Source organism: Terrapene carolina, unplaced genomic scaffold, assembly GCF_002925995.2.
Source record: "Terrapene carolina triunguis isolate 2854851 unplaced genomic scaffold, T_m_triunguis-2.0 Scaffold789, whole genome shotgun sequence".
In the NCBI taxonomy this organism is placed as follows: domain Eukaryota; kingdom Metazoa; phylum Chordata; order Testudines; family Emydidae; genus Terrapene; species Terrapene triunguis.
In genome coordinates this window covers 8533943-8560685 of record NW_020665140.1, presented here as the reverse complement: position 1 = coordinate 8560685, position 26743 = coordinate 8533943, and the positions used below count along the sequence as shown (strand labels likewise).

The window sequence follows — 26743 nt, the reverse complement described above, 5'->3', positions numbered from 1 at the left end:
TGCAGAATGGTGGTGGAGTGTGCTTTTGGCCGTCTCAAGGGGAGATGGAGAAGCTTACTGACTCGCTGTGATCTCAGCGAAACCAATATCCCCATCGTTATTGCAGCTTGCTGTGTGCTCCACAATCTGTGTGAGAGCAAGGGGGAGACCTTTATGGCGGGGTGGGAGCTAGAGGCAAATAGCCTGGCTGCTGATTACGCCCAGCCAGACAGCCGGGCGATTAGAAGAGCCCAGCGGGACGCGCTGTGCATACGGGAGGCTTTGAAAGCCAGTTTCAAGGCTGAGCAGGGTACCCAGTGACTTTTAAGTTTGTGGACACAGAAGCAGAACTTGCCCCCGTTTCTTTACCCAGTTGCCGTCGACTGTCCTCTCCAATCACATACCCCCTTCACCCCCTTCCCAAAAAATAAAATCTGTTCTGTTTTGTTAATGGACACCATTGTCTTTATTACTGTTTTCGCGGGAATGCTTTAAACCTGGGACGCAGACTGTGGCGGGGGGCGGGTTTAGTGTTGTGATGCAAATGATGCTTCTAAACTCCAGGAATGACAGGCTCCGCGGTGGTGGACTGGTTGTTTCAACGGAGCCTGCCAGCCCTCCTGGCCGGGACTGCGTGTATGTGTCGGCTATGTGACTGTCTTGCAGGGGGAGGAGGGTTACAGATCCCCTGCTGCGCGGCTCTGTGATCCAGGGTAAGGACCGCTGCATAAGATCTGTAACTGCCCTCCCCCGCCACCAAGTCACAGACCAACACCACCCCCCCCACCACACAGAACATGAAAACCACCTCCCAGACTGACCAGGATAACTAGTCACTGCACTGTATATGTGCCCTGCTGCTGCACCTGCCCCCTGCTAAAGGTGACTGTCCTGTCCAATGACCAAGCCCCTTCCCCCCCTTCAGACAGACTCCCCTCCAAAAGAAGAGGATGGAAACAGAAATGAACAGAAACGTATTCTTTATTAACAACCGCACATGGAACGGGGGGGTGAAACTTGGACGGGGTCTTGTGTGAGGCGGGTAGGAAAGGACTTTTCAAATTTTGGGGAATGAGAGCCTTCTAGTGGTAGAGCAGTCTGCAGGGGTGGAGTGAAATTTTTCACGGCCCCTTCCACCCCTCCGTGTTTGGACTTTGGGTGAGGGGGGTATGGGACTTGGTGGCGGGGCAGGGCAGTTACAGAGAGACTGCAGCGGGGCTCTCTCCTCCTGCCTCCGGTCCTGCAGAACATCCACAAGGCGGCGGAGCGTGTCCGTTTGCTCCCTCATTAGTCCAAGCAGCGTTTGAGTAGCCTGCCTGTCCTCCTGTCGCCACCTCTCCTCCCGTTCAATGTTTGCCCGGTGCATTTGGGACAAGTTCTCCCTCCACTGTGTCTGCTGGGCTGCCTGTGCTCGGGAGCATCCCATTAGTTCAGCAAACATGTCTTCCCGTGTCCTCTTCTTCCTCCTCCTAATGTGCGCTAGCCTCTGGGCAGATGTGGCTGTGGGAATTGGAAAAAGGGAGTGAATTCCTGAGACAGAGCAATGTATCTGTGAACAGAGAACATAGTCTTTCTCTGTGAACAAGACCATGCAGAGCACCTATCACACGCGCACTGAGGACAAGGTCGAATTTTCGGCCCTCGCCTACAGTGCCTGCGGTCTTGCTGTGGCGAGCTGAGGAGCAGGGCTGGACACCGGACTTTGTCTAGCTGGCAAACATGGTAAGCCGTAGACTTGTGGCCGCTTAAAACTTTAAGAGTGGCACTGGCCTCCTTTCACATAGAAAGCAATGCGAGTCTCTGCTGGCAGCGATCCTGCAAGCATGAACTCTGGCCCTGTCCCACCCCCTCGCGGCTGTAAACCGCGTGGCTGTAAACCGGCGGTTGCAGTTCTGTAAAGGGACGGGCAAGCAGTCCCAATACTAACTTTCCCCTACCTAATTCACAGCAGGGAGTCATGCCAGACATCACCCTCCTGAAGGTCTCTGCGAGCCAGAAGGAGCGCATGCTTCGTGACAGCCTGCAGAAACCGGGGCCATTTGCTGCGCTGCTCTGCAAGGCCATGATCCCGGAGTACCTGCTGGCGTTGTGGCAGGGAAACGTGTCCTACCACGGGGGGCCTAATAAGCTCTCCCTGCCCAGGAACCTGCTGATGAGGCTGGAAAAACACCTGCAGGAGGTGTATGAGGAGTTCTCCCCGGAGGATGTCGCCTCTATCCCCGGTTACATTGACCAGTTCTTGGCTTAGGTGCCCTTGGAGGGACAAATGACTGCAGGGTTTTGGGCACTATAATCATGAAGCGGACATTGTGCAATTTTTTGGAAATGGTTCGGACTATATATTGAGGCGCCCAAAGACAGACTAATCATGACACACTTTGCACTGATTCCCCTTTTGTTTGACTTTCCTGTTTACATGTTTTGAAGCACTTTACCCACTGTTAATATTTTCAATCTTCCTGTTTTGTTGCAAATAAATGTTTACATGTTTTAAAGCACTTTAGCTACTGTTAATATTTTAAATATGCCAGTTATGTTGTAAATAAATGTTTAGATATTTAAAACACTTACTGATTGATCCTTCCCCTGAATCTGTGTCTGGGGTAACGGCGGGGGACGGTTGGTAGGGGATCTCGGTCAGGGTGATGAAGAGCTCCTGGCTGTCGGGGAAATCAGCGGTGCCAGCGCTGTCGACTGCCTCGTCCTCCTCATCTCCTTCTTCATCTTCCCCGTCCGCTAACATGTCGGAGGAACCGGCCGCGGACAATATCCCATCCTCAGAGTCCACGGTCAGGGGTGGGGTAGTGGTGGCGGCCGCACCTAGGATGGAATGCAGTGCCTCGTAGAAACGGGATGTGTGGGGCTGGGATCCAGAGCGTCCGTTTGCCTCTTTGGTCTTCTGGTAGCCTTGTCTCAGCTCCTTGATTTTCACGCGGCACTGCGTTGCATCCCGGCTGTAGCCTCTCTCTGCCATGGCTTTAGAGATCTTCTCATAGGTCTTTGCATTCCGTCTTTTGGAGCGCAGCTCGGAAAGCACGGACTCATCTCCCCACACAGCGATGAGATCCAAGACTTCCCGATCCGTCCATGCTGGGGCCCTCTTTCTATTGGATTGCACGGCCATCTCTGCTGGAGAGCTCTGCATCGTTGCCACTGCTGCCACTGCTGCTGAGCTCGCCACGGTGTCCAAACAGAAACTGCGCTTCAAACTGCCCAGACAGGAAAAGGAATTCAAATTTTCCCGGGGTGTGGCCGGTCAGAGCATCCGAGCTCGGACTGCTGTCCAGAGCGTCAACAGAGTGTTGCACTGTGGGATAGCTCCCGGAGCTATTAGCGTCGATTTCCATCCACACCTAGCCTAATTCGATATGGCCATTTCGAATTTAGCGCTACTCCTCTCGTTGGGGAGGATTACAGAAATTGATTTAAAGAGAGCTCTATGTCGAACTAAATGGCTTCCTGGTGTGGACGGGTGCAGGGTTAATTCGATATAACGGCGCTAAATTCGACATAAAAGCCTAGTGTAGACCAGGCCTAAGATTGGTGGAGTTATGAGGTGGGGGAGAGAAGGGAAAATGAAGAGATGGATAGGGAAGGTGGGGACTAGAGTGGAGTTTTAAGAAAGCGTAGCTAAACTGAACTATGCTTGTTTGATCCTTCTGTTTATGGCATTGGAACAAACCCTAGCTGGCAAGATGGAATCAAAATTGTGTGTAGCTGACGTGAGAGGACGAGGTCAGAAAGATAGCGGACATGCTGAGCTAGAGACTGACCGCGTGCCTTCTGTTTTTGCTGTTGAAGTGGAACTTGCTCCAGGGAAGTAAGGCACCTTGATCCTCAGAGCCTTGGATAAAGATGTGGGTGTTCTTGTATATAAATCAAAATAAATAAGCCACTGCTACTACTGATTTCTTTTGGGAAGAATATTGTCTTTAGAAAGCTACCCTGTCATCTTGTAAGAAGCTGATTATTGGTCACAGCTAGAGAGTTAGATTGCAAATTTTTCAGTCTATGTAGATGTGTCTGAGAAATTTATGGATACAGAGAATGAGCCTTGAGGGTGAGACTACTTGAAGGTGGCAGGTACCATCACAGCAAGTGAATAATTTACCTTCTTATGAACTGTATAAGCACATAGTCAGTAAGCCAAGTTTCACTCTGCCTAAAAGTCTATAGTTTTGCTGATCTGCCATTTACATTTTCTTAGAAGCAGGTATTTCCATGTCACCAGCCAAATGAATCTTTGAGACTAAGCATATACTACCTTCTGGAAGGTTAAACAATATTCTTTTATGTGCTTTGTCATAGGATGTAGTTTTGGGTGAAAAGTGTGGAGATCTAGATCTCAGAAATGATTCAGATATTCCAGAAGTGCCCCCACCAACAGACAGCACTCCAGAAATTCTCAAGAAGGCTCTGTCCGGCTTGTCTTCCAGGTATGGTAAAACAAGATTCCTAGCCCATTTGGGATAAGAGTGTTGAGATAGCTGCTGACTAAAAAATAATTACAGACAAAATTGAAGTCATTTTTTTTAATTAATGAGGGAAAACAGTATGCCACAAAAATAGTTATTTTTTGGATTTAGTATTATGGTATCTGGGCTATATTCATGCTGGTGTAACAATTTTCATACAGCTACTGTGCTTTCAAAATATGCTACCCAAAAGTTGCCCAGCTGCACCCATTTCTAAATGACTAAGGTAGCTTTTAAGTTACAATATTTAACAATTATCTGCAGTTGCTCACTATTTCCTATCTTGGTACAACAGCACAAGTGTCAGTAGTTTATAGGGACTGATGTTGCAGGACCTTATTTATTTATTTTTAGAGAGAGAGAGAGAGAGAGAAATAAGAAGCTTTTGGTTTAATATGCCGACCAGGGTGGATTTGTTTTAAATCATGATTTAAATCGCTAGTCAGGAACACTTGATTTAATCATGGATTTCTACATAAAAGTGCATTCTTGTTGGTTGTTATAACCTTAATACATATTCTTCATAACTCAGAGAGAGATGTAGGTTTCATTTTTAGAAGGTACACGCTAGACATTTTTATAGTGATTTATTTTGAAAACTTTTCAGATTAGTTTTACAGCTATATCAGAAAATGAATGATTGATTGGTTATTTCATTTACCAAAGGTAATTGAAGCAAATATTTATGAAGTCATTGGGAGGTGAACTATCTCCAATTCAACAGGTTAATCATTAATATTTGGAGGATTGGTTGTTTTTTTTGTGGGTTTTTTTGGTCCCATCCACTTTGAGGGAATTCTTAGGAAAATCTTCTTTCTTTTTTTTAAAGCTTTTGATAGTGATAAGGATATACCACTAATATGAGCAAAGAGGTCCTTTGCTGAGGTCAGTGCTGCATAGGGTACTGAAGTCTGTTGTAGTGCAATGGTTCTGCCTTTGTGTAAGTACTGATGGCAACTTCATTTAGGTGGCCTTAATGGGTACTCTTCACTTGCCAATAAATAAAATCCTTTCAAAGTAAATTACACATGTCTAACACAAACTTAAGTTCAAATTAGATTTTTAAAATTGACAGTGTCCCTTTAAGTTTAGTCATGTTTGTCTAGACATTTCGTTACTCGTTCTACAAGGTACATGTAAGATTATTATGAACAAGAGAGTTTTTTTTTTTTTTTTTTTTCTACTTTCTAATGTGCCTGCACTGGGTAAATAGTCAGGTTTTTTTGGTTTAACCTGTACAGCCAGTTTCCCCTATTTTTCCTGTGGGTATTTCATACCATAAGGAAAAGACAAATGCACCGGAAAATAGGACTATAAACCCACAGTTTTTTACAGGGATACTAGAGAGTAGGTATAGTACTGAAAACTTTAACTCATTGTTAAAAATAAGCTGGATTTTAGGTTGACCGTAGTCCTTTAAAAATAAATTGGAGCCTGTTTTAAGAGTAAACAAAACATGAATTTTTAATGAATGTCCTACAACTATCTACCGTATATACTTGTTCATAAACTGAATATTTTTGGTAAAAAAGTGACACATCAAAGAGCGGGGGTCGGCTTATAAACGGGTCTACACCAAAATTTGATGATTTTAAACTCTATGGAATCATTGAATTGAATATCTAATACATTGTCGTTTTGTTTACCTGGAGTGTCTGCAGGCACGGAGCCCCTCAGCTCCCTGTGGCTGTGGTTCGCTGTTCCCAGCCAATGGAAGCTGCGGGAAGTGGCACGCCACTTCCCGCAGCTCCCATTGGCTGGGAATGGCAAAGTGCGGACACTGGGAGCTGAGGGGCTCTGTGCCTGTGAACGCTCCAGGTAAACAAAACGTCCGGGCCCGCTAGTGGCTTACCCTTTTGGGCCAGGAGCCAAAGTTTGCCAACCCCTGAAATATAGGGTCGGCTTATGAAAGGGTCTTACAGTTTTTTGCTATTTTTACCTAACCATCTTGTGGGGTTGGCTTATAAACGAACGGGCTAATGAACAAGTATATATGGTAGTTTTTAAATCCAGTTGCTGAACAATTGTATGAAAAGCAATCTTGATTTTTTTTTTTTTTTTCTTAGACCAGTCCGTTTGAATCCCCTTTAAGAAAAGAATCTTAGGTTTGGAGAAAAATGTTTATATGCTAACAGCAGCTTTCCCCTTATGGACCAGACTGTGGCCAGATCCAGTATGGATGTGCAATAGGAGAAGGGTAGAAATAGCCTATCCCATCTCCTCCCACATGCATATATGTCAGGGCTGATATTGCAGTCCTAGTGCTCAGATGAGCACAGGATTGCTCCCTACTAGTGCCTCTGTGTGTGGTGCTAGCCACTCCACATAAGGGGCAGGACTATTACCTCGGGTCCTTTCTACATCACCCAACAAGAGCTGGCTTCTGCAAAGAGGAGCATATGCAGCACCACTTCAAAGCTTGTAGCAGTAAGCATGCTACCCATGTTGCCACAATTTGTAAATTGCCTTGTTAAATGTTCAGTTACTAAAGGAAGTACTATAAATGGTATCTATTACTATGAAGAGACTGTTAACTGTACTGTTTTCTTTAATTGTCCTAATATGTTTTCTTTGTAGATGGAAAAACTGGTGGATTCGTGGAATTTTAACACTAGCTATGATATCTTTATTTTTCCTGATCATATATCTTGGATCATTTATGCTGATGCTTCTTGTAAGTTTTTTCTAAACACATTTTCCTGTGTCAGGAATGAATATGAAGGCAAATTATATAGAACTTTTAAATTGGTGAGGAATTTACCTTGTATTTAAGTGAATTAGTACTTGTGAAAGATACAGGATTGACATTCACACATGGCTTTTAGGGACTGCTGGCTTTGTTGGTACTTTTATGTACTGTACATTTCAAGACTTCTTTTATTTATCCTTTTTGCTGTAGAGATCCTTGAAAATGGGACTGAAACTATTACAGTAAATTTCCACTTCTAAAATTTATAGATCATTCTCAGCCCTCCTTTGACATGATTTGATTTCCCATCTCTCCATACATAGTGGCCTGATTTTCAGCAGTCATTGGATGTCCTATACTAAGCTTGCCAGAGCTGACAATCCTAAAGAAAACATTAACTTTGAAATCTGACTTTAATGAACTGATTTTTGTTCCTTGATACTGTCTCAGCTGGGATAGTTCAAAAAAGTATTTATCTGGTTCATTTTTTTTCTGTGAAGTGCTAAAATAATTAGATTTGTGGAAATGTGTTTAACATCTCTTTTTAGTGAGTCATAATTAATAAACTGTTGGTTCAGTTCACTTCAGATTTTCTAGAAAAAGTTCACTGTTGCCTCAGACGTAACATACTTTAGGTTATAGGGAGATCAGTATCAGGATTATAACAAACTCACTTGCAACTTTATTTATGGTGCGACTGCCATTGCTCCATATGCAGAGCATATTTTAAATCATGTGTGCAAACAGGTAGGATTAAGGATGAGCCTTCAGCCTAAATTAGGTATTTCTGACGTCTCAGTGTTTTGACCTTATAACTCCACTAACACATTTTTTTCTCCTTATAGAATATATACAATGGGTATAATCAATGGATTGTATATTCATGGAGTTTTTGAAATAATTTTCTGTAGAGAGCTATATTCTTGGCCTGAATTAAGGCTGAGTTTTTGCTTCCTTAGCAGTGCAAATAATCATACTAGCCATCCTAAAAGTTGCATTTGTGATTACCCTTTCTACGCTGTGTAAGGGATGTGCTGATGGCAAAGTGCGGATCCTGGACTGTTACAGTAGTCCCAGTGGGTGGCTGTGGCTGGCATTGTCTAAAGCAGCTCCCCTAGTTTGTTCTAAATTATGCCGGGAGACATTTTGACCCCAGGTCAGAGAAGTGAGAAGGTGGATTAAAACCACCTTTCCTCTTCGCTCTCCTCAACTGCACCAAGTTTGGACTTGGCTCAGCTGAGAGAGAATCCAACTGATAATGTTTTTCTCATCTCCCATTGTATCATGCCCTCAGTCTGTTGCTCTGTTTTAACCATTCATATTATATTTCTTCCTGTCCTTTTCTCTTGTAGGCTCCAGCATCTTTTTAATTGTTGTGCATAATATATTTTTAGAATAGATTTTTACATTCTCTTTCACCTTAGAGTGTCTTCTACCTGCCACTCCCTTTCATTTATTTTATGTCAGACATCCCTGAAATATTCTACTATGGCTGCAAGAGCTGCTGTAAGTGCATCTGGACAATACCACTGTCACTTATAAACAGTTGTTAGTAGTTTGGAGAGGACCTTGACAGCTGTGTATGAAAGGTTAGATATTCAAAGATGCTACCTGAAATCAAGGTCTGATTCACCAGCAAGTGGTATCTCTTCAGTTCTTGAGATTTTAAGTCTTATCTGTTGAGAATTGTGCCCCCAGTTTAGTCCTCCTCTCAAAGCTGCCTTATTGTAAGGTTAAGTTTTGTTAACTATTCTTCAGGAAACATGTAACAATGTCCATGGGTCATCTTTAAGGCTTTAACCCAGTACATTGGGGTCTAAAAGCATGGGCCCCTACAGCTTGAGCTAAAGGAACAGATCCATTAGCTTGCAGGCGATAGCAGTCTCAAACTTTTATATGTGGTACAGCTACTGAAGGTCTGCTAAGGGCACCGATGAGCCAGACTGTTGGCATGTGTCAAGTAAGTATCTTTAGAAACTGAAGGAAGCTTTGATATCTCAGTGCAATTTCAGTTATTTGCATGTAGAAATTTCTTTTTCATACCATGACTACTTAGAGTTCTAAAGGATTTGTATGTTGAGGGTGTCTGAAACCTTCTTCATAATGAACTACTTTAGATCAACATGTGGGATTTTCAGGCTCAGAGTTGGCTTACCTCAGCTTCTATTGAAAAATCAGAGATTTACTTGGGATGTCACGTAGGTAACTGTGGCTGAGTAGGGTTGACACACTAGGAGAATGTACAATATGTATTTGAGAGTCTTTCTGAGGAGGTGGGTGAGATTTTGATGTATGCAGATATATAGTTTTACATTGTATTTTGGGTTTGGGGTTGTTGGTTTTTTTTTAATTATTGTCCCTTAGCAAACCTAACTGGTTTTCAGTTTGTCTGAATATCATTTTACTTGGAAGCTTGCTTTTCTTGTGTTAGTAACTTTTTTCTAACAACTGTTGTCAAACTTTATAAAATGCAGAATGCATTGGATCAGTTTCTAAGACAAGGTGGTTAAGTTAGTGTTTTCATTGATCTCTTACTTCCAATATCTTTCTCTTCTCCATTATCATTCAGGTAAAACTTTGCTCCATGTACTGATGAACCGTTTTGTTTCTCTACACACTCACCCATTATCTATTGATGCAGGTCATAGAGTTGTTCCTCATGGAATTTTTTTTTCTTCTTTGTACAGCATTGTACAATTGGTTAGGTGTGTGATGGGTTTTCACTTTCTTTTGAAGCATCAGGTGTGGGGCCTCCTGAGAGAGTTTTTTATATAGGCATGGCATGCCTGTGTGCCTGTTATGACAGTCACCCCTAATATAAACAAATACATTTTACTCTAGCTTTGAAACATGCCTAGTCTTACTCAAAGCTGTATCAGTGTCCTATACAACCTTGCAATAAAGCAGTAGACACTGAGTGCTTCTTTTCTGTCTTATCAAACTCAATTTAAGTTGAGCAGTCATGCCACAAAACTCTTTGGAAAATGTCTTTCAAAACCCCCTCCTCCCCTCACCAAAGCTGCAGTTTTCTTTTAAACATCTTTTATTAAGCCTGGAAAATAAAAAATAAAAGTTCCACGTATATCAGTAATGAATCCAAATATGCTAATGTTTTTGGTCAGAAGAAATTTTCTACTTTACAGTGGAAGAAAACAAGTAATGCTCAGTGGCTATCTATTAGTTTTTTTGGGGGGGTCCATGAGGAATGTGTTTTTTTGGAATGTGTATAACAGAGCCTGGAGATGCATGCACTTGAAATCCTATACTATGGACTTTTGAAGAAATTAACCCGGGTGTTGGCACTACTGTATCCCAAGAATAGACAATATTCCAGCAGCTTATGGCATTTTTAACACAGTGCAATTATCTGTGATCTGTTGAAAACCATTTTTACTATCAGGTAAATTAAAGATGAGTCTGGTTGCAGGAGCCTTATGTACTTTTACAGGCAAATGTTTAAAAGTGATATTTAATAGTTCAAATGACAGCTTCCCTGTGTAAATATTCAACTTTCAAATTATCTACAATCTTTAACAGTATATATGTGTTTCAGTTTTTTAAATAAAATAAAATACATAAATAAATAAATAATGGAGATATCCTATCTCCTAGAACTGGAAGGGACCTTGAAAGGTCATCGAGTCCAGCCCCCTGCCTTCACTAGCAGGACCAAGTACTGATTTTTGCCCCAGATCTCTAAGTGGCCCCCTCAAGGATTGAACTCACAACCCTGGGTTTAGCAGGCCAGTGCTCAAACCACTGAGCTATCCCTCCCCCTGATATGATACAAAAATTATTCATTAGAAAAAATTGGTAAATATAACTTTTCCAGCCTTGAGATGTAATAGTCTGATATATCATTTTGAACAATTGAAATGGGGTAATAATTGTACCCATTAGTTCTTTTGAATTTGACCCTAAATAAATGTCTCTAGCTGCCCAGATAGGTCATGGGAGGAGGGGGGGGGGAACCCTATTTTGAAACATCTACGGAAGGTGTGACATGTAGTGAGCCATTGGAATGCTTTTTTTATTAGTATTATCATATCCTATATTTACATCTTGTAGATACTGTTTTCCTCTAGTTTCTAGGAAAGGGGATCTGTAAATGCTGTAATTCATTCTTTTAATGAATGGAGTTTCTTTCTTGTAATAACTACTTTGAGTATAGTAGTATCTTTGCATACATGTTGATTTCTTCCTTTGAGTATTCATGCTCTATGCTGATAGGGTTATAATGAGGAAGGAAAAATAACTGTTTGTTTTGCCACGTGGTTTGGTATATTTACCTTTTGAAGGATGCATGACACAGCCTTAACTGTCAAGCCTTGAAGCAAAAAGTAACAGTATAAACTTATTCCCATGTTACACCACACAGCAGAAGTTTCAAGGCTCAGATCTTTTGACAATATTATAAAGTATCTAGAGATACTACATTTGATTGACGACATATTCTAGCACCTGTTTTATAAAGAAAAATGGCTCATGCAGTGGAAAGACTGACAATTTTATTTCCAACAGAGGAGGGAGAGAAATGTTTAAATCTTGATAGAGGTTCTGAGGTAAAAAATTTACCTGCTTAGTAGGGCTTAAAGTGCATGGAGGGTTTGTGAGGACTGGTATCTAAATATTTAAAAGTTTAGAGGGTCAACATTGAGGTCCTGGCTATACTGTGAAAAAGTAATATGTTAGTTAACATGTTTTAACTATCATTATGGCAAATACAATGTTAAATATAACAACAAATGTTAGCAATGACCAGCTAACACACTTTAAATGAGTGTGTCCACACTAAGACATAACGTTGTATTCATTAAAATGTTATATTTGTGTTATCAATTTATGCTTTTGCCAAGTGTAAACAAAGGTGTATGTTTACACATTCAGGAAGACAGCGCTGATCTGTTCAGCTTGTAATATTCTCTTAGTAGCCGGAAAATCCTAGAAATGTAGGATATGTCTACACTCACAAATGTCTACACGGCACACTTAGGCCCGGTCTACACTACGACCTTAATTCGGATTTAGCTGCGTTAATCCGAATTAACCCTTCACCCGTCCACACTACAGAGCCAGTTAATTCGAATTAAAGGGCACTTAAAATCGATTTCTGTACTCCACCTCGACGAGCGGAGTAGCGCCTAAATCGATTTTGTTAATTCGAATTAGGGTTAGTGTGGCCGCACACCACCGAATTACTGTGGTTAAAGTAATGGGGTAGTGTGGCCGCACACCACCGAATTAATGTGGTTAAAAACCGAATTAATGTGCTTAGTGTGGCCACGCACAATCGAATTTATACAACCTGTTTCCCAAATTCGAATTATCTAAATTCGGATTAATCCTGTAGTGTAGACATACCCTTAGACTCTTTTCCTGGTTTTAGCCTTAGCCTTCCTGCTATCTACATAGAAAAAACTCTGATCTGGGTTTGGAGGTGCTTTAAGCCCAGGCTAGCTTATCTGGTTGGGGTATGGGTTACAACCGGGATCCGCTTTAACTCTGGCTGGAACTCTCCTACTTTGCAATGAGTACACAGGCTAAATCACTGAAGTGCTGATAGTCCTCCAGTGTCTTCCTGCGATTCTTCCTATAGGACAGAGAAGGTCTCTTGCAACTGATGCAATTGACTGGGAAAAACAGTGACCCTAGGTCCCTCTGCATAAAGAAGATATGCCCCCAGACACACATGGGTGGATGCAGAGACAGTGAGGACACAGAAGTAACTCTAGTAGGGCTTTGCAATGGGGATGCTAGCATGTGAGCTAGGCTAACCCATGTTAACTGTGTAGTATAGACACAGATGTTCAACTCCTGTTGCTCTTCAGTGGGAAATGGGCACCTAACTTTTCTCTGAGCCTTTGAAAATCTCCCCCTTAAATGCGAAATTAAATTTGTTTTTTTAAAAAAAAGGGGGGGTTGAAAACCCTATTCATCAAGAAAGGCTTCTTACTTGCCATTTGTGAGTGCATTTATCAAACCCTTTTCCTAAAAATGTTGATAGCCTCAGTAGGTTTCATGGTAAAACAACTAAAATCAGTCCCCAGTGTTTCATTGTATAGAATGCCTCATATTTTTTATTTGTTGAAAACAGAATGTTTGTTTCATCCTGTAATCCCTTTTGAAATTATCCAAACCACGTATGCAATGACTGTGCAACAGACATTTTTAATGCAGGTATTAGGTTAGTGCCTTTAGAGAACTGTGCACTTAGATAATAATTCTTTCTATCTTAATTTCAGGTCTTGAGCATTCAAGTAAAGTGTTTCCATGAAATCATTACTATAGGCTACAGAGTCTATCATTCCTATGAATTACCATGGTTTAGAACCTTAAGCTGGTAAGTAACAAGCAAGAATTTCAATCAGTGGAAGTATTGAAATTTTGTTGGCATTTAATTTGCCCATTAGCATCTGTTTTATTTGCCTCAATTTGTACTTTTTGATGATTTTTCTTTTGTTGAAAGAATCTAACAGTACAGGAGAGAGATTTTAATAATCCAGAAAAAATAACCAGTACCTGTTGTATATGTTATAGGTACTTTTTGTTGTGTGTGAACTATTTTTTCTATGGAGAGACAGTGGCAGACTACTTCGCTACGTTTGTTCAGAGAAGAGAGCAACTTCAATTCCTAATTCGCTACCACAGGTTTATATCTTTTACACTCTACTTGACAGGTGAGTTTTTGGGAAACCATTCCCAATTCCATCAATGGTTAATGTATTCTTATTCAGTGGTGGTGATCACATTTTTACATATTTGTTTGCACTTCAAAAGTTCATTTAATTTCGTGTAGCTTTCCTCACATTCCATTACTTTCTCTCCCCCTTGTTAAAGGAAACCAGGTGTCTGTATTTGTTTTGCCAATGAAAAAATTGAACATAAAGCTTTGCATTTCATCAGATTTCAGGTGGTGGTTGCTGACTAAAAGGGAGTTGCTTAGAAAGCAGAAGATTGTGGGGGAGAGGGAATAAGGCTTCTCATGAATGAACATCTATTATTACTGCTGGAGGTGTCAAACTACATGCTTTGTACTTTTTCCTGTTTGGCTAGTCAAGTCAAGGGTGATGTTTCTAAATACTGTGGGGGCATAGTGGTAGTTGAAACAGTCTGAAGGGAGAGTGTGTTATGGCTCTTTAAGAACATAAATTGGTTGAGGAACACTTCTAGAACACCTAATACTGGCTGCCAAGGCAGGGTTCTGTTTTGACTTACATATCAACAGAATTTTTAACCTAGTTCCAGTGGCAAAGTTGCTTGTGGGAAGCCTTTGTCTTCTAATTTTGCTCTCAGTTAGGAGCATAGAAATTGCAATAATGGACCAGGCTAGTGATCCACCTAGTCCAGTAACCTGACTCCAACAGGGGCCAGTACCAGATTTGTCTGAAAAACATGCAAGAAACCCCGAAGAGGGCAAGTATGGAATAACCTGCCCACAGGAAGAGCCATTCCTGAGTAGTTATTTGAAGTAAGGTGTATGAGTAGTTCAGATTATTACTTTCAATGTATATATTACCTTGCATTTGTCAACACTGAATTTTATCTGGCATTGTGTTGCCCATTAATCTGTTTCCTTCTTCTGAAACACCACAGTCACCTTTCACCTGGATTTATTTTGTCATCTACCTGTTTTGCCACTTACTGTTCCTCTTGTGTTTCAGATATTTCATAAAAACACATTAAGCAATCTTGGCCGTAATATAGAACCTTGTGGCACCTCACGGTTTAACCGTTTTCCAGGTTGAAAATTGACCCACTGTTACTCAGTAGTTTGTCTAAGAGACAGAACAATTATGGATCATAGTTTTCATCCATGACTCCTTAATTTCTTTAATATCCTCAAGATGTGAGCTGTATGGGGGCCACTAAAGTATCTTTGTGGGGAACTAAGGGCCCGAGCTCTGCCCAAACTCAGGTCATGCACAAGGCTGTCACGGTGGGAGGAAGAGGTACCGCCATTTCTCATACCAGCCAGGACCAGAGGGATATCATTCCCGTGACCATCAAGCCAAATTCCTGTCCTCCACATCCCTTGGCCATGGGTTGGTGGTGGGGCTACGCTATAAATAAACAAAATACTATTTCTATTTGTTTCATACAAATATAACACTGTCTCTTGGGCAAGGGACCTCAGACCTGGCATTCTTCTTTAAATTAGCTCTAATGAAGCGAACATCAGAATAAGATAGCTGTCACTTGTTTTGGAGGAGTTGATTTTAAAGGTAGTGTAAAATTAATGTATATGGTGACTGTTTTTTGCTGATAATTGAAAGTAACAAAGTAGACATGAAATAATTAATATTTTTATGCTAATGAAATTAAATCTCAGTATATCATTTACTGGATATACTGAAATCCTTTAAATTAAAAGCCTGATGGAAGAATAAGCCTCTTCACAGTAAACTAATTGTTGTATATCAAGGTTCTGTTTATCCAGTGTAATTAGAATATAAGATTGCACAACATGCACCTTTTTTTTTTGTTTGTTCTTTGTTGTACAGGTTTCTGCATGTTTGTACTGAGCTTAGTGAAGAGACATTATCGTCTGCAGTTCTACATGGTGTGTATTAACCACTTCTTTATAGTCACTCACTTTGTCATAGAAATCATCAGCAATGTTAAAATGTCTGTCTTGTAGTATTGCATGAAAGTTAGAAATATTTAAAAACAAAACTTTGGCTAGTATACTCAGAATAATTGTTTGGAGCAACTATATTTGGGGCGGGGTTTGAGTTAAGGACCTTTCCATCTCTCTAACTTAATATTGTATTGCAACATATGGCCTCAGTGAATACAAGGCTGTAATTTGTGGTGAATTGTTGATATAAAGTTTGATTTATTCCCTTTCAGTGACAGATTTTTAAAGTTAAAAATGGGTTACTAATTAAAACATGGAAGTAGTACACTTTTATCCTTGGCTCCTAAGGCTGCGAGATACTTGGATTATAATGGAAGGCGATTCATGCAACTCCAGAAGCCTCTCTGTGTGCCTCTGGTCTAGTCAAAGGGTAGTGGTGCTATGGGGGAAGCTTAGCTCAATATGTTGGCTAGAAGATGGTTCTTGTGGCAATTAAAGGCGAGCTGGGAGTATGCTCTGCCAGACTAGATTGTCAATCACTTTAAAAAAAAAAAAAATGAACCTATGTTTTTATTTCCATCACTGAGTATCTGAGACTTCCACACAATAAACAATATCCAAAAGGCTGGTTTTAAAACCAAAATCAAACAATCCCCACAGAGCTGTTTAGATTATTTTCAAGAATGGTTTAATTCCATCTCTGTCAGACAGGGAAGCTTAGAAATAGCCTTTATAAAAGCCTGTCCTTATCTTCAAGGTACTCAGTATTTTGGGTCCAGACTCCCTAAACAATTACAAAAAGTTCTGGGACTGCAGTCAGCAACTCTGGTCCTCCAGCACAATAGAACGTCTTCTGCAAGGGTAAAGCTCATCGGTACAGGAAACAGAGCTTTCTCTGGGGACGATCCCAGAATGGGGAATAAATTCCCACAGGATCAAAGAACCATCACAAACCTCACTGCTTTTCATTCTAAGTGCAAAGTGCACTCCTTCAAGAATACATATAATTTCACACTACTTTTCCCTAGGAAGAGGAAGGAAGAAAGAGCAACATGTGACAAATGATAATCATATCACTTATGCCCTTCTGGAAAGTGTTCAGATGCTCTGGTGGTGAGGGCTGTTTAAGAACCTGAATAGAATGGAATTGGACATGTCTGGAAAGAGGAGTGTAGCATTTGTCTGTGGGAAGGAGCAATCTTAATTAGAGGGGGGAATATTTGCTCTTGGGCTGTATTCTGATAACACAACAAGAGAGTAATAAAATTTTTACTGGATATCAAACGGGGGAGAGATCATAGTTCTTGGGTGTGATGTTACTTGAGTGCTGTAATTTAGATGACTATCACACCCACAGATTATATTTTCCAAAGCTTCCAGTCACTTTGAAAGATCCCACCATCACTCACCCCAAAACACATGCTTGCTTGCTTGCTCTGTCTCACGAAAAAAACATTGAATGTTGAGCCCTTTAAGGAGGTACCATGGTCGCTCTCACAGGAGAATAAGAAATAGCATCTGGTAGGGGAAACTGAAGAAAATCCCCACAAAAACACCTGTTTTTAAAAGTTGAATAGCCTGTTAGTGCCAGGTGTCTAGAGTGCATAACATTAAAAAGGCTTAATTGGTCAGCCCTGGCCTTTTCAATAAATAAAACTTTAAAGCAGCTGCTTTTGGTAAACTTGTCTTGAAATCTATGTGTGGTAGGAGCATGTGTACTGTTGCTACAAAATACATGCTAATATAATATACTAGTGGAGATGAATTACAGTGTGCTTAACAAAATGACATTATACTCTAAAAAATAACACATTTCTCATTCTTACTAGTCCTAGCTTTAGAAACTTAGTTTCAATAGTCTGTAATAAGAGGGCTGACAGTTTGTCATGAGACTTCCATATCTATGTAACATGATACTTCCTCTAACTCAGGGGTTCTCAAACTGGGGGTCGTGAGGTTATTACATGGGGGGGTCACCAGCTGTCTGCCTCCACCCCTAAATATTACTTCTCCTCCAGCATTTATAATAGTGTTTAAACATAAAAAATGTGTTTTTAATTTTGTAAGCGAGGATCGCACTCAGAGGCTTACTGTGTGAAAGGGGTCAGCAATGCAAACGTTTGAGAACCACTGCACTAACTCTTCATTGCCATTGTAATGTTGTAATCCTTAATTGTCTATTATATGTATATACAGAATATCACAGTATCATATTCTTTGTTTCATTCACGTTAAAATACGTGTATCTAGTTGCAAATAGAAATATGGACATTTTTCATACTTACAGCACGGGCTATAGCAATGCCTATGAGATAATTGCTCTCAACTTTCAAATTCTCCTAAGTGCATGTCATAGGGCAACCTCACCTGGGTGCCCTCCAGTGCCAGGCCATGGTATGACAGGCATGGATGCCTCAGTTTTCCCTTCAGAGACCCCAAAAATAGTCCTTAAGTATATGTAACCCTTTCAGGTTAATTACAAAAGTCCTGTATCCATAAATCATAACAAAAGTCCCGCAACCATAGTCCGGACAGTACATTAAGTAGATCCATAGAATCTCTCTGGGTAGAAATTCCATGCTTGAATCATAAGAGTAGGAATATATTACCAACCACCTGGCCAGGATGGTGATGGTGACTGTGAAGTGCCCAAGGAGATTAAAGAGGCTTACAAAGACAGAATATACAATAATAATGGGCTATTTCAACTGTCCTTCTATTGACTGGGAACATGTCACCTTGGAAGGGGATGCAGAAATAAAATTTGTAGACAGATTAAATGACTGCTTCCTGGAATAGTCAGTCCTGGAACCTACAAGAGGTGAGGCAATTCTTGAGTTAATCCTACATGGAATGCAGGATCTGGTCCAAGAGGTGAATATAACTGAGCCACTCAGTAATAGTGACCACAATATAATTAAATTTAACATCCTTGTAAGGGGATAAAATGTCAAAGAAACCCACCACAGTAGCATTTAACTTCAAATAAGGGAACTACACAAAAATGAGGAAGCTAGTTAAATGGAAATTAAAAGGAACAGCGAGAAGAGTGAAATGCCTGCAAACTGCATGGAAGTTATTTTAAAACACCATGTTAAGGCTCAAACTAAATACTCCAATTTAAAAAACAAAAACAAAAAATGCCACCACGGGTAAACAACTGAGTAAATGAAGCGGTTAGAGGCAAAAAGGCATTCTTTAAAAACTGGAAGTGAAATCCTAGTGAAGAAAATGGAAAGGTGCATAACCTCTGGAAAGTCAAGGGTAAAAGTATAATTAAGCAGACCAAAAAAGAATTTGAAGAGCAACTAGCAAAAGACACAAAAAATGACGACACTTTAAAAAAAAGTAAATCAGAAGCAGGAAGCCTGTCAAACAATCAGTGGAGCCACTGGACAATTAAGGTGCTAAAGGAGCACTCAAGGAAGACAAGGCCATTGCAGAGAAACTAAATGAAATATTTGTACTGGTGTGCACTGCAGAGGATGTGAGGGAGATTCCCATACCTAAGCCTTTCTTTTTGGGTGACAAATCTTGAGGAACTGTCCCAGACTGAGGTGTCAGTAGAGGAGGTTGTGGAAGAAATTGCTAGATTAAACAGTAATAAATCACCAGGACCAGATGGTATTCACTGAAGAGTTATGAAGGAACTCAAATATGAAATTGAAAAGCTACTAACTGTGGAATATACTCTATTGCTTAAATCAGCCCCTGTACCAGATGACTGGAGGGTAGTTCATGTAATGCTGATTTTTAAAAAAAGACTCCAGAGACAATCCTGGCAATTAAACTTTAGTTACCAGGCTGATTGGTTGAAACGATAGTAAAGAACAGAATTATCACACGCACGATAAAGACAATATGGTGAGGAAGAGTCAACATGGCTTTTATAAAGGGAAATCATGCCTCACAATCTACCAGAATTCTTTGAGGGTGTCAACAAGCATGTGGGCAAGGGTGATTCAGTTGATATACTGTACTTAGACTTTCAGAAAGCCTTTGACAAGGTCCATCACCAAAGGTTCTAAAGCATAGTAAGCAGTCATGGGATAAGAGGGAAGGGCCTCTCATGGATCAGTAATTGGTTAAAAGATAGGGGTTGGAATAAATGGTGAGTTTTCATAATGGAGAGTGGTAAATAGTGGGATTCCCAAAGGATCTTTACTGGAGCTAGTGCTGTTCAACATATTCATAAATGATCTGGAAAAAGGGGTGAACAGTGAGCTGGCAAAGTTTGCAGATGGTACAAAATTACTCAAGATAGTTAAGTCCAAAGTTGACTGCAGAGAGTTAGAGAGGGATCTCATAAAACTGGGTGAGTGGACAACAAAATGGCTGGTGAAATTTAGTGCTGATAAATGCAAAGTAGCGCACATGGGGAAAAATAATCATAACCATACCTATAAAATGATGGGTTCTAGATTACCTTTACCACTCAAGAATGAGATTTTGGAGTCATTTGTGGATAGTTCTCTGAAGACATTACTCAGTGTGCAGTGGTGATCAAAAAGCTAATATAATGCTAGGTACCGTTAGGAAGGTGATAGATAATGAAATAGGAAATACCATAATGCCACTATATAAATCTATGGTACGCCTACACCTTGAATACTGTGTGCAGTTCTAGTTGCCCCATTTCAAAAAAGATATATTGGAATTGGAAAAGGTACAGAGAAGGGCAGCAAAAATGGTTAGGGATGTGGAACAGCTTCCATACAAGGATAGATTAAAAAGTCTGGGACTGTTCAATTTAGAAGAGAGACAGCTAAGTGGGGGTTGGGATAGAGGTCTATAAAATTATGACTGGTGTGGAGAAAGTGAATAGGGAAGTGTTATTTACCCCTTCACGTAATACAAAAACGAGGAGTCACCCAATGAAATTAATAGGTAGCAGGTTTAAAACAAACAAAAGGAAGTACTTCACACAACGCACAGTCAATCTGTGGAACTCATTGCAAGGGGATGTTGTGAAGGCCAAAAGTATAAGTTCAAAAAAGAATTAGATCAGTTCATGGAGGACAGGTCCATCAATGGCTATTAGCCAAGATGATCAGGGACCCAACCCAATGCTCTGGGTGCCCTTAAACCTCTGACTGCCGGATGCTGTGATTGGACATAAGGGGATGGATCACTTAATAATTGCCATGTTTGCTCCCTCTGAAGCATCTGGCATTGGCCACTGCTGGAAGACAGGATACTGGGCTAGATGGACCATTGGTCTGACCCAGTATGGCCATTCTTCTGTTTCCATAAATCAAGTGTTTAAACTACAGGATGCAAAATTCTAGGTGCATGTTGTAGATAAATTTCAAGAGGCTTTCCATGATTGTTATTGCTGTGTTTCAGAAATTAATTTAAATTGTTATACATTGTGTGCATACATCTCTTGCATTGTCACTCAGCCTGGTCTTTCCTTTGAGCTCCTGTGCAGCTTCTTTAGCTGAAATTCGGTCTTTAACTATGTGTATTGATCTGTGTTTTCACTAATTATGTTGTTGCACTGTTAACAGTTCGCATGGACTCATGTCACTTTGCTGATCACTGTAACTCAGTCTCATCTTGTCATCCAAAATCTGTTTGAAGGCATGATCTGGTAAGGGAACTGTAATAAGCAGACTTGTAATTTTATTGCATATGTATGTATTTCAGTTTGTGTAACTTAGGTCTTGTAAAAGCACTATCAGATGTCTTCATCTACCTGCTAGTAGAATTTAGTCCATTTTACAATTTTGTTGGCAGAAGTCTAGTAAGGACTACTTTTTATAACATTTTAAAATATCAGAAATTAGTAGAGGACCGGACTCTTTTGTATGCTACATTTTTCTTGCAAATCTGAGGGCCTCTTACACTGTAAGTCCAGGAGTAACTCCAGTGAAATTAATAGGTTTACTCTGGTTTTACACTCATGTAACGTTGCGCAAAATCTTGGTCCAGAGAAAAATGTCTGCTAGAGGCCAAGGTAAAGATTTTTTTAAAAATGAATATCCTAATGTAGGGTCCTTAATCCACATTTTGGTGCCTATGGCCCCACATCAGCAAGATATTTAAGCACACGAGTAATCCCATCCCCAGGGCCGGTGCAAGGAAGTTTCGCGCTCTAGGCGAAACTTCCACCTTGCGCCCACCCCCCCAGCCCTGCGGCAGCTCCCCACCCCCCCGGCCCGGGGAGCCGTGCGGCAGCTCCCCACCCCAGCTCACCTCTGCTCCGCCTCCTCCCCGAGCACGCCGCCCCCTCTCTAATTCTCCTCCCCTCCCAGGCTTGCAGCGCCAAACAGCTGATTGACGCCGCAAGCCTGGGAGGCGGGAGAAGTGGAGCGGCTGCTGCGCTGTGAGAGGGAGTCTGAGCCGCATGTGTCAGCGTGCCGCCAGCAGCCCAGCCCAGGAATGCTGTAAAAAAAAAAAAATTAAAAAAAATTGGGGGCACCGCTTTTTGGCGCCCCCAAATCTTGGCGCGCTAGGCAACCGCCTAGTTTGCCTTAACAGTAGCACCGGCCCTGCCCATCCCTATTCAGCAAAGCACTTAAGCGTATGCTCAAGTCCTATTGAAGTCATTGGGACTTGTCTTTAAAGTTAAGCACATGCTTAAATAATTTGTTGACTAGGGATGGTATTATTTGCGTGTTAGGCACATGTTTAAATTCTTGATGAACTGAGAGCTAAAGTAAATGTGTTCTGAGTTTCAAAATTATGAGGGCCCAGCAGTTCTCATTGAACTGACTGGGAGCTGCTGGTTGCTTAGCACTACTGTAAATAGGACACTTATCTAGGAGCCTAACTTCAGGCACTAAATTTTGAAAGTCTTGACCCAAATAATGTATAAAAAACCCTCCTAAAGCAATCCTTTATTCCCAATCTTCTTTGACAATTGTGCCAGAATGATTTTCAGTAAAAATACTGAATTGTTAAGTGTCCGGCAAGGATAACTTTAGTACACAAACAAGCTCATCTTGTATTACTTGTCAGACTTTGTTTTGTTGTACATGAAGTTGAGCTAAAATAACCAAAAAGTATTTCCATTTTTTGGTACACAGTGGTCATGTGAACAAGTCAAGCTTTATAGTAAATTATGCTTTTGTGTTTTATCAGACAATATCAGTTCTTCTTTTTTTAAATACTTAATTTCATATATAAATAGTTCCAATTATCAAGAGTCAAAATACTTCTATTTTCTATTTAAATTTTAAGTGAAACTCATTGGGCCATTTGAGGATCAAATAAATCCCTACTCACTTCTGGGCTGGTGTTAAACTACAATGGTGTAATTAAACTTTACTACTGCAAACTAAATTGCTTACTAAAGGTAGGGAATATCCTTTCACTCTGCTGAACACAGATTGAATTTTGGGCTACATCTTCAGTTGTGAAAGACTAAGCAAGCACGCAGGAGCTCATCTGTGGTCTTCATAGTGCACTGCCTTGCATGAATTGCTTTTTACTTTCACAGTACACACAAAATTGCAGTAATTGTGGGACTGATTACAGATGAAAGATGCAGTTGGAAAAAAACACAACTAAAAACCTCCAAATTTGAGTGCACTTGCTTAACAAATCCCTTAACAAGTTTTAAAACTTCTTGTATGAACCAGTGTTTTGGGATATTCCACAGCCTCCCTAAAAAGCCTATTCCAATGCTTCTAAGGGAGGTTGTGAAATCCCCATTATTGGAGGTTTTCAAGAACAGGCTAGACAGACGCCTCTTAGAGATGATCTAGGTATACTTGGTTCTGCCTCAGTGCAGGAGGCTGGACTAGATGACCTCTTGAGGTCCCTTGAAGCCCTACATTTCCATGATTTTTCTGAGTAAGACTATTACTTATAATTAAGTGATTCTGTCAAAGTTCAGCCTGATTCCTTTTCTGCCTATTACAGCTTTTGTTGGTGAGTTCCAGTTACTACTGAAATAGTCATGTTTTATGTCTGTCTGCAGAAGTGCCCACTATTGTGTCAATGTGTATTTTAACTTTCAAAAGGAGTAAAGGAAGACTAATAGACCTACAGGAGAAAGTAGGGAGAGAACTCACTGGAGAATGTAGTATATAGCATCTGCCATAATCTATTACAAGTATTGTATTGTTGCGGGCACAGAAAGGAGACCTTAAAAAAAAAAAAAAAAATTATAGTTGTTTTATTTTTTTTTTTTTTTTTTTTTTTTTTTAATAAGGAAGTTGCTTGGCTTGATGTGATTGTGTCATTATCTTGTGACTCTGTTCCTGTTTGTTTCTGTTTTTGTTATGTGTAGTACTGATATTCAAATCTGTTATGATACAAAAGTCTTCCAGCTGATGTGCAAATTCAGTACTCAAGTCAAAGGTGCTATATCTAAATACTTTGGTAGGTCTTGCTTGCTTTGTTGAATAGAAGCTAAAATAGGTGTAGCTAAACTTCTGGAATTTGCAAAACCAAGTAGGTTGGCTTAACTAGAAACTTACTACATGTTGTCAGTGCTTGCTGAATAAAGCAAGAGAATAGTACCATTTTTGGGTTTAAACAATGAATATTCTATGTGGTCTTTCAGTTTTAGGTCAGTTTTTCCCCCCTGAAATCTTTCTATTTTATTCCTTAGGTTTCTGGTTCCAATCTCAAGTGTTATCTGCAATGATATTACTGCTTACATTTTTGGATTCTTCTTTGGGAGAACTCCCTTAATTAAGGTATTATCATAACAATTTTCTACTCTTTTTTTAATTTATTGTAATAAGTAGATACAACTGTCCTGGAATTATTAGTATAGCAGACTTGCAACAATCTAACCTTGGTTTTCACACAGACATTCCAAGGTTCATTCAAAACTTATGGAATAAAATTTCTCTAGTATTTTGCCAGACTGAATACTCATTTTAATTTATAGACGTTATGCTTTTTTAAAACGTAGTCCATATTGTGGCCAGATGTAGGCTTTTTTTCCATAGATCACAAATGGGAGATATTTTGTGCGGAATGAGCTCTCCACCCTGTGAGGAGTGCCATCTTGGGACCTCATTGCCGCACAGGTAAACAAGAAAAATACCCCGTACTGCTCCAGAGCAGCTCTGGGCCAGGCTCAAAAAGCTACACTTTTCTGCTACCTTGGATGGGCCACCTCAGATTTGCCTTTCCTCTCATCCCACTAATACCACGAGTTCTGTGAAAAATTTGCAGGCTTGGATTCTTTTCATTGTGCCCAACTGGCCGAGACTGTATTGCTTTTTGAACCTCCTGAAGATCTCAACCCTTCCTCCCATCAGCATCAAGCCATTTCCAGATCTACTGATGCAACACAGTGGTGAAACCAGTAACCCCAACCTGGGCCCTCTGCTATTCATGGCCTGGTATTTGGATGGGCATCAGATGTAGAGTGCTCATGTTGGTGGCGGTCTAATACATTCTCTTCCAAAGCAGGAAGGATTGTATCAGGAGATACTATTTGGCCAAATGGAAATGTTTCTCCTCTTGGTCACAACAGCATCAGTTATCTCCAAAAGCCATTGGGTTTCCTGTCGTTTTAGACATCTATTCACCCTCAAGACATTGGGCCTATCCATCAGGTAGGGTCCATCTCGCAGCAATCACTGCCTTACATTCTCAGGTTGAGGGCCATACTACCTTCACTCATCCAACAACAGAAAACCAAGACCACAATTGGATCTTAATGTTGTCCTTTCAGTCCTTACTAGATTTCCTTTTGAACGAATAGCCACCTGTTTCATGTCCCACCTCTCAATGAAAGTTGCCTTCCTAGTCCCTGTCACATCAGCCAGAAGGGTGAGCAAGTTGGGAGCGCTCATGGCAGATCCGCCGCATACCACTTTTTAATAAAGAGAAGGTCTCTCTTCGCCGCTACCCAAAATTCATCCCTTAAGTAATTTATGAGTTTCACATAAATCAAATCATCCACTTACTGGTATTTTTTCCAAAACATCATGCTTCTGGTGAGTAGAAAAGGCTCCACTGTCTTGAAGTCTGACAGGTGATGGCGTTCTATTTGCAGAGAACAAAAGCAATTAGGAAAACACCTAGACTGTATATCTCCTTAGCAGTGTAATCAAGGGGTCAAGCATGATTTGTTCAAGATCTTCACAAACATAAACACATTTTTTTCTCTTGGTAATAAATCTTTGGTGTTTTACTCGTTTGCAAAAAAAGATTTTGCTGTTATCTAGTTCTTTATTCTTCAGTGTTTTTGTTTTGTTTTGTTTTTTAGTCGATAGTCAGATTCCCCAAATTGTGCTTGGTGACATTCTTATGGAACTAAGTTAACAGGAACTCTCTTCTTTAGGGGAGTGGTGATTTAATTAGATGAAACCATTGCTTTTTGAATATAATATTTTGCATATAGCAATCTTAGCTCTACCCTCTCATGAGCTTGGGTTTTTATAATTAAACCTGTACAGTTAGGGCTTATGGAAAGGAACTGATAGTTAGAAAATGACAGACCTTATTAGTCGGTCTTCCTAAAGGTTTCTCCTTGTGTTAAGGAGCTGAGCTGTTAGATCTCTATAGAGCTTTATGTAACTGTCTTGATACAATCTACTTGAGGAGTTGTGTACTTGAATCACATGACCAAATGTGTAATTTTAGGTGATTGTTCTACTGGTGCAGGGAAGATAAGGTAGTTCTTCATAGTCCAGTTAGCTAGGATAGCAGTCATTTGGGGTAAGTGGCTGTCTGTGTGTTTGTGTTTGGGGTTTACTTGCTGTGTGCTGAACTTGTGTTTGTCTGTCTATGTGTGTTTGTTTGAAGGACCGTATGCTGTGGCCAGTAGTTGGAAGCTGTGAGCTTCTAAACAAGAGCTGAAATCTAGAAGCCTCTGTTCATTGGCTGAGCCTTAGTCAGGGGGCGGGGCTATCAGGAAGGCCAGGGCTTTATAAAGCTTATAATAGGGAGTTTCGAGAGGGAGTTTGGAAGGGGAATGGGAAGGGGGCAAGGTACACTTGCCATTCTTTAAAACCTTTAGACTAAACTGTAATCAAAACTGTTTGATTTAAACAAACCCCTATCATTAACCTAGGTAGCTGTAGGAGAGAATGCAGGCAGAAGCCCAGC

At 40.6% G+C, this 26743-nt stretch overlaps 1 protein-coding gene across 1 annotated transcript in view; it reads left to right on the top strand.

Annotated features, from left to right (window-relative positions):
• The window catches only part of CDS1 (CDP-diacylglycerol synthase 1), a 59246-nt gene that overhangs the window by 21772 nt on the left and 10731 nt on the right, over positions 1–26743 (top strand). Inside the window, exons 2-8 of the mRNA XM_026660506.2 lie at positions 4288–4415; positions 7032–7128; positions 13386–13483; positions 13681–13820; positions 15645–15703; positions 21232–21314; positions 24285–24372. Of these exons, the coding sequence (XP_026516291.1) occupies positions 4288–4415; positions 7032–7128; positions 13386–13483; positions 13681–13820; positions 15645–15703; positions 21232–21314; positions 24285–24372 (693 nt within the window). The remainder of the gene's footprint in view (positions 1–4287; positions 4416–7031; positions 7129–13385; positions 13484–13680; positions 13821–15644; positions 15704–21231; positions 21315–24284; positions 24373–26743) is intronic.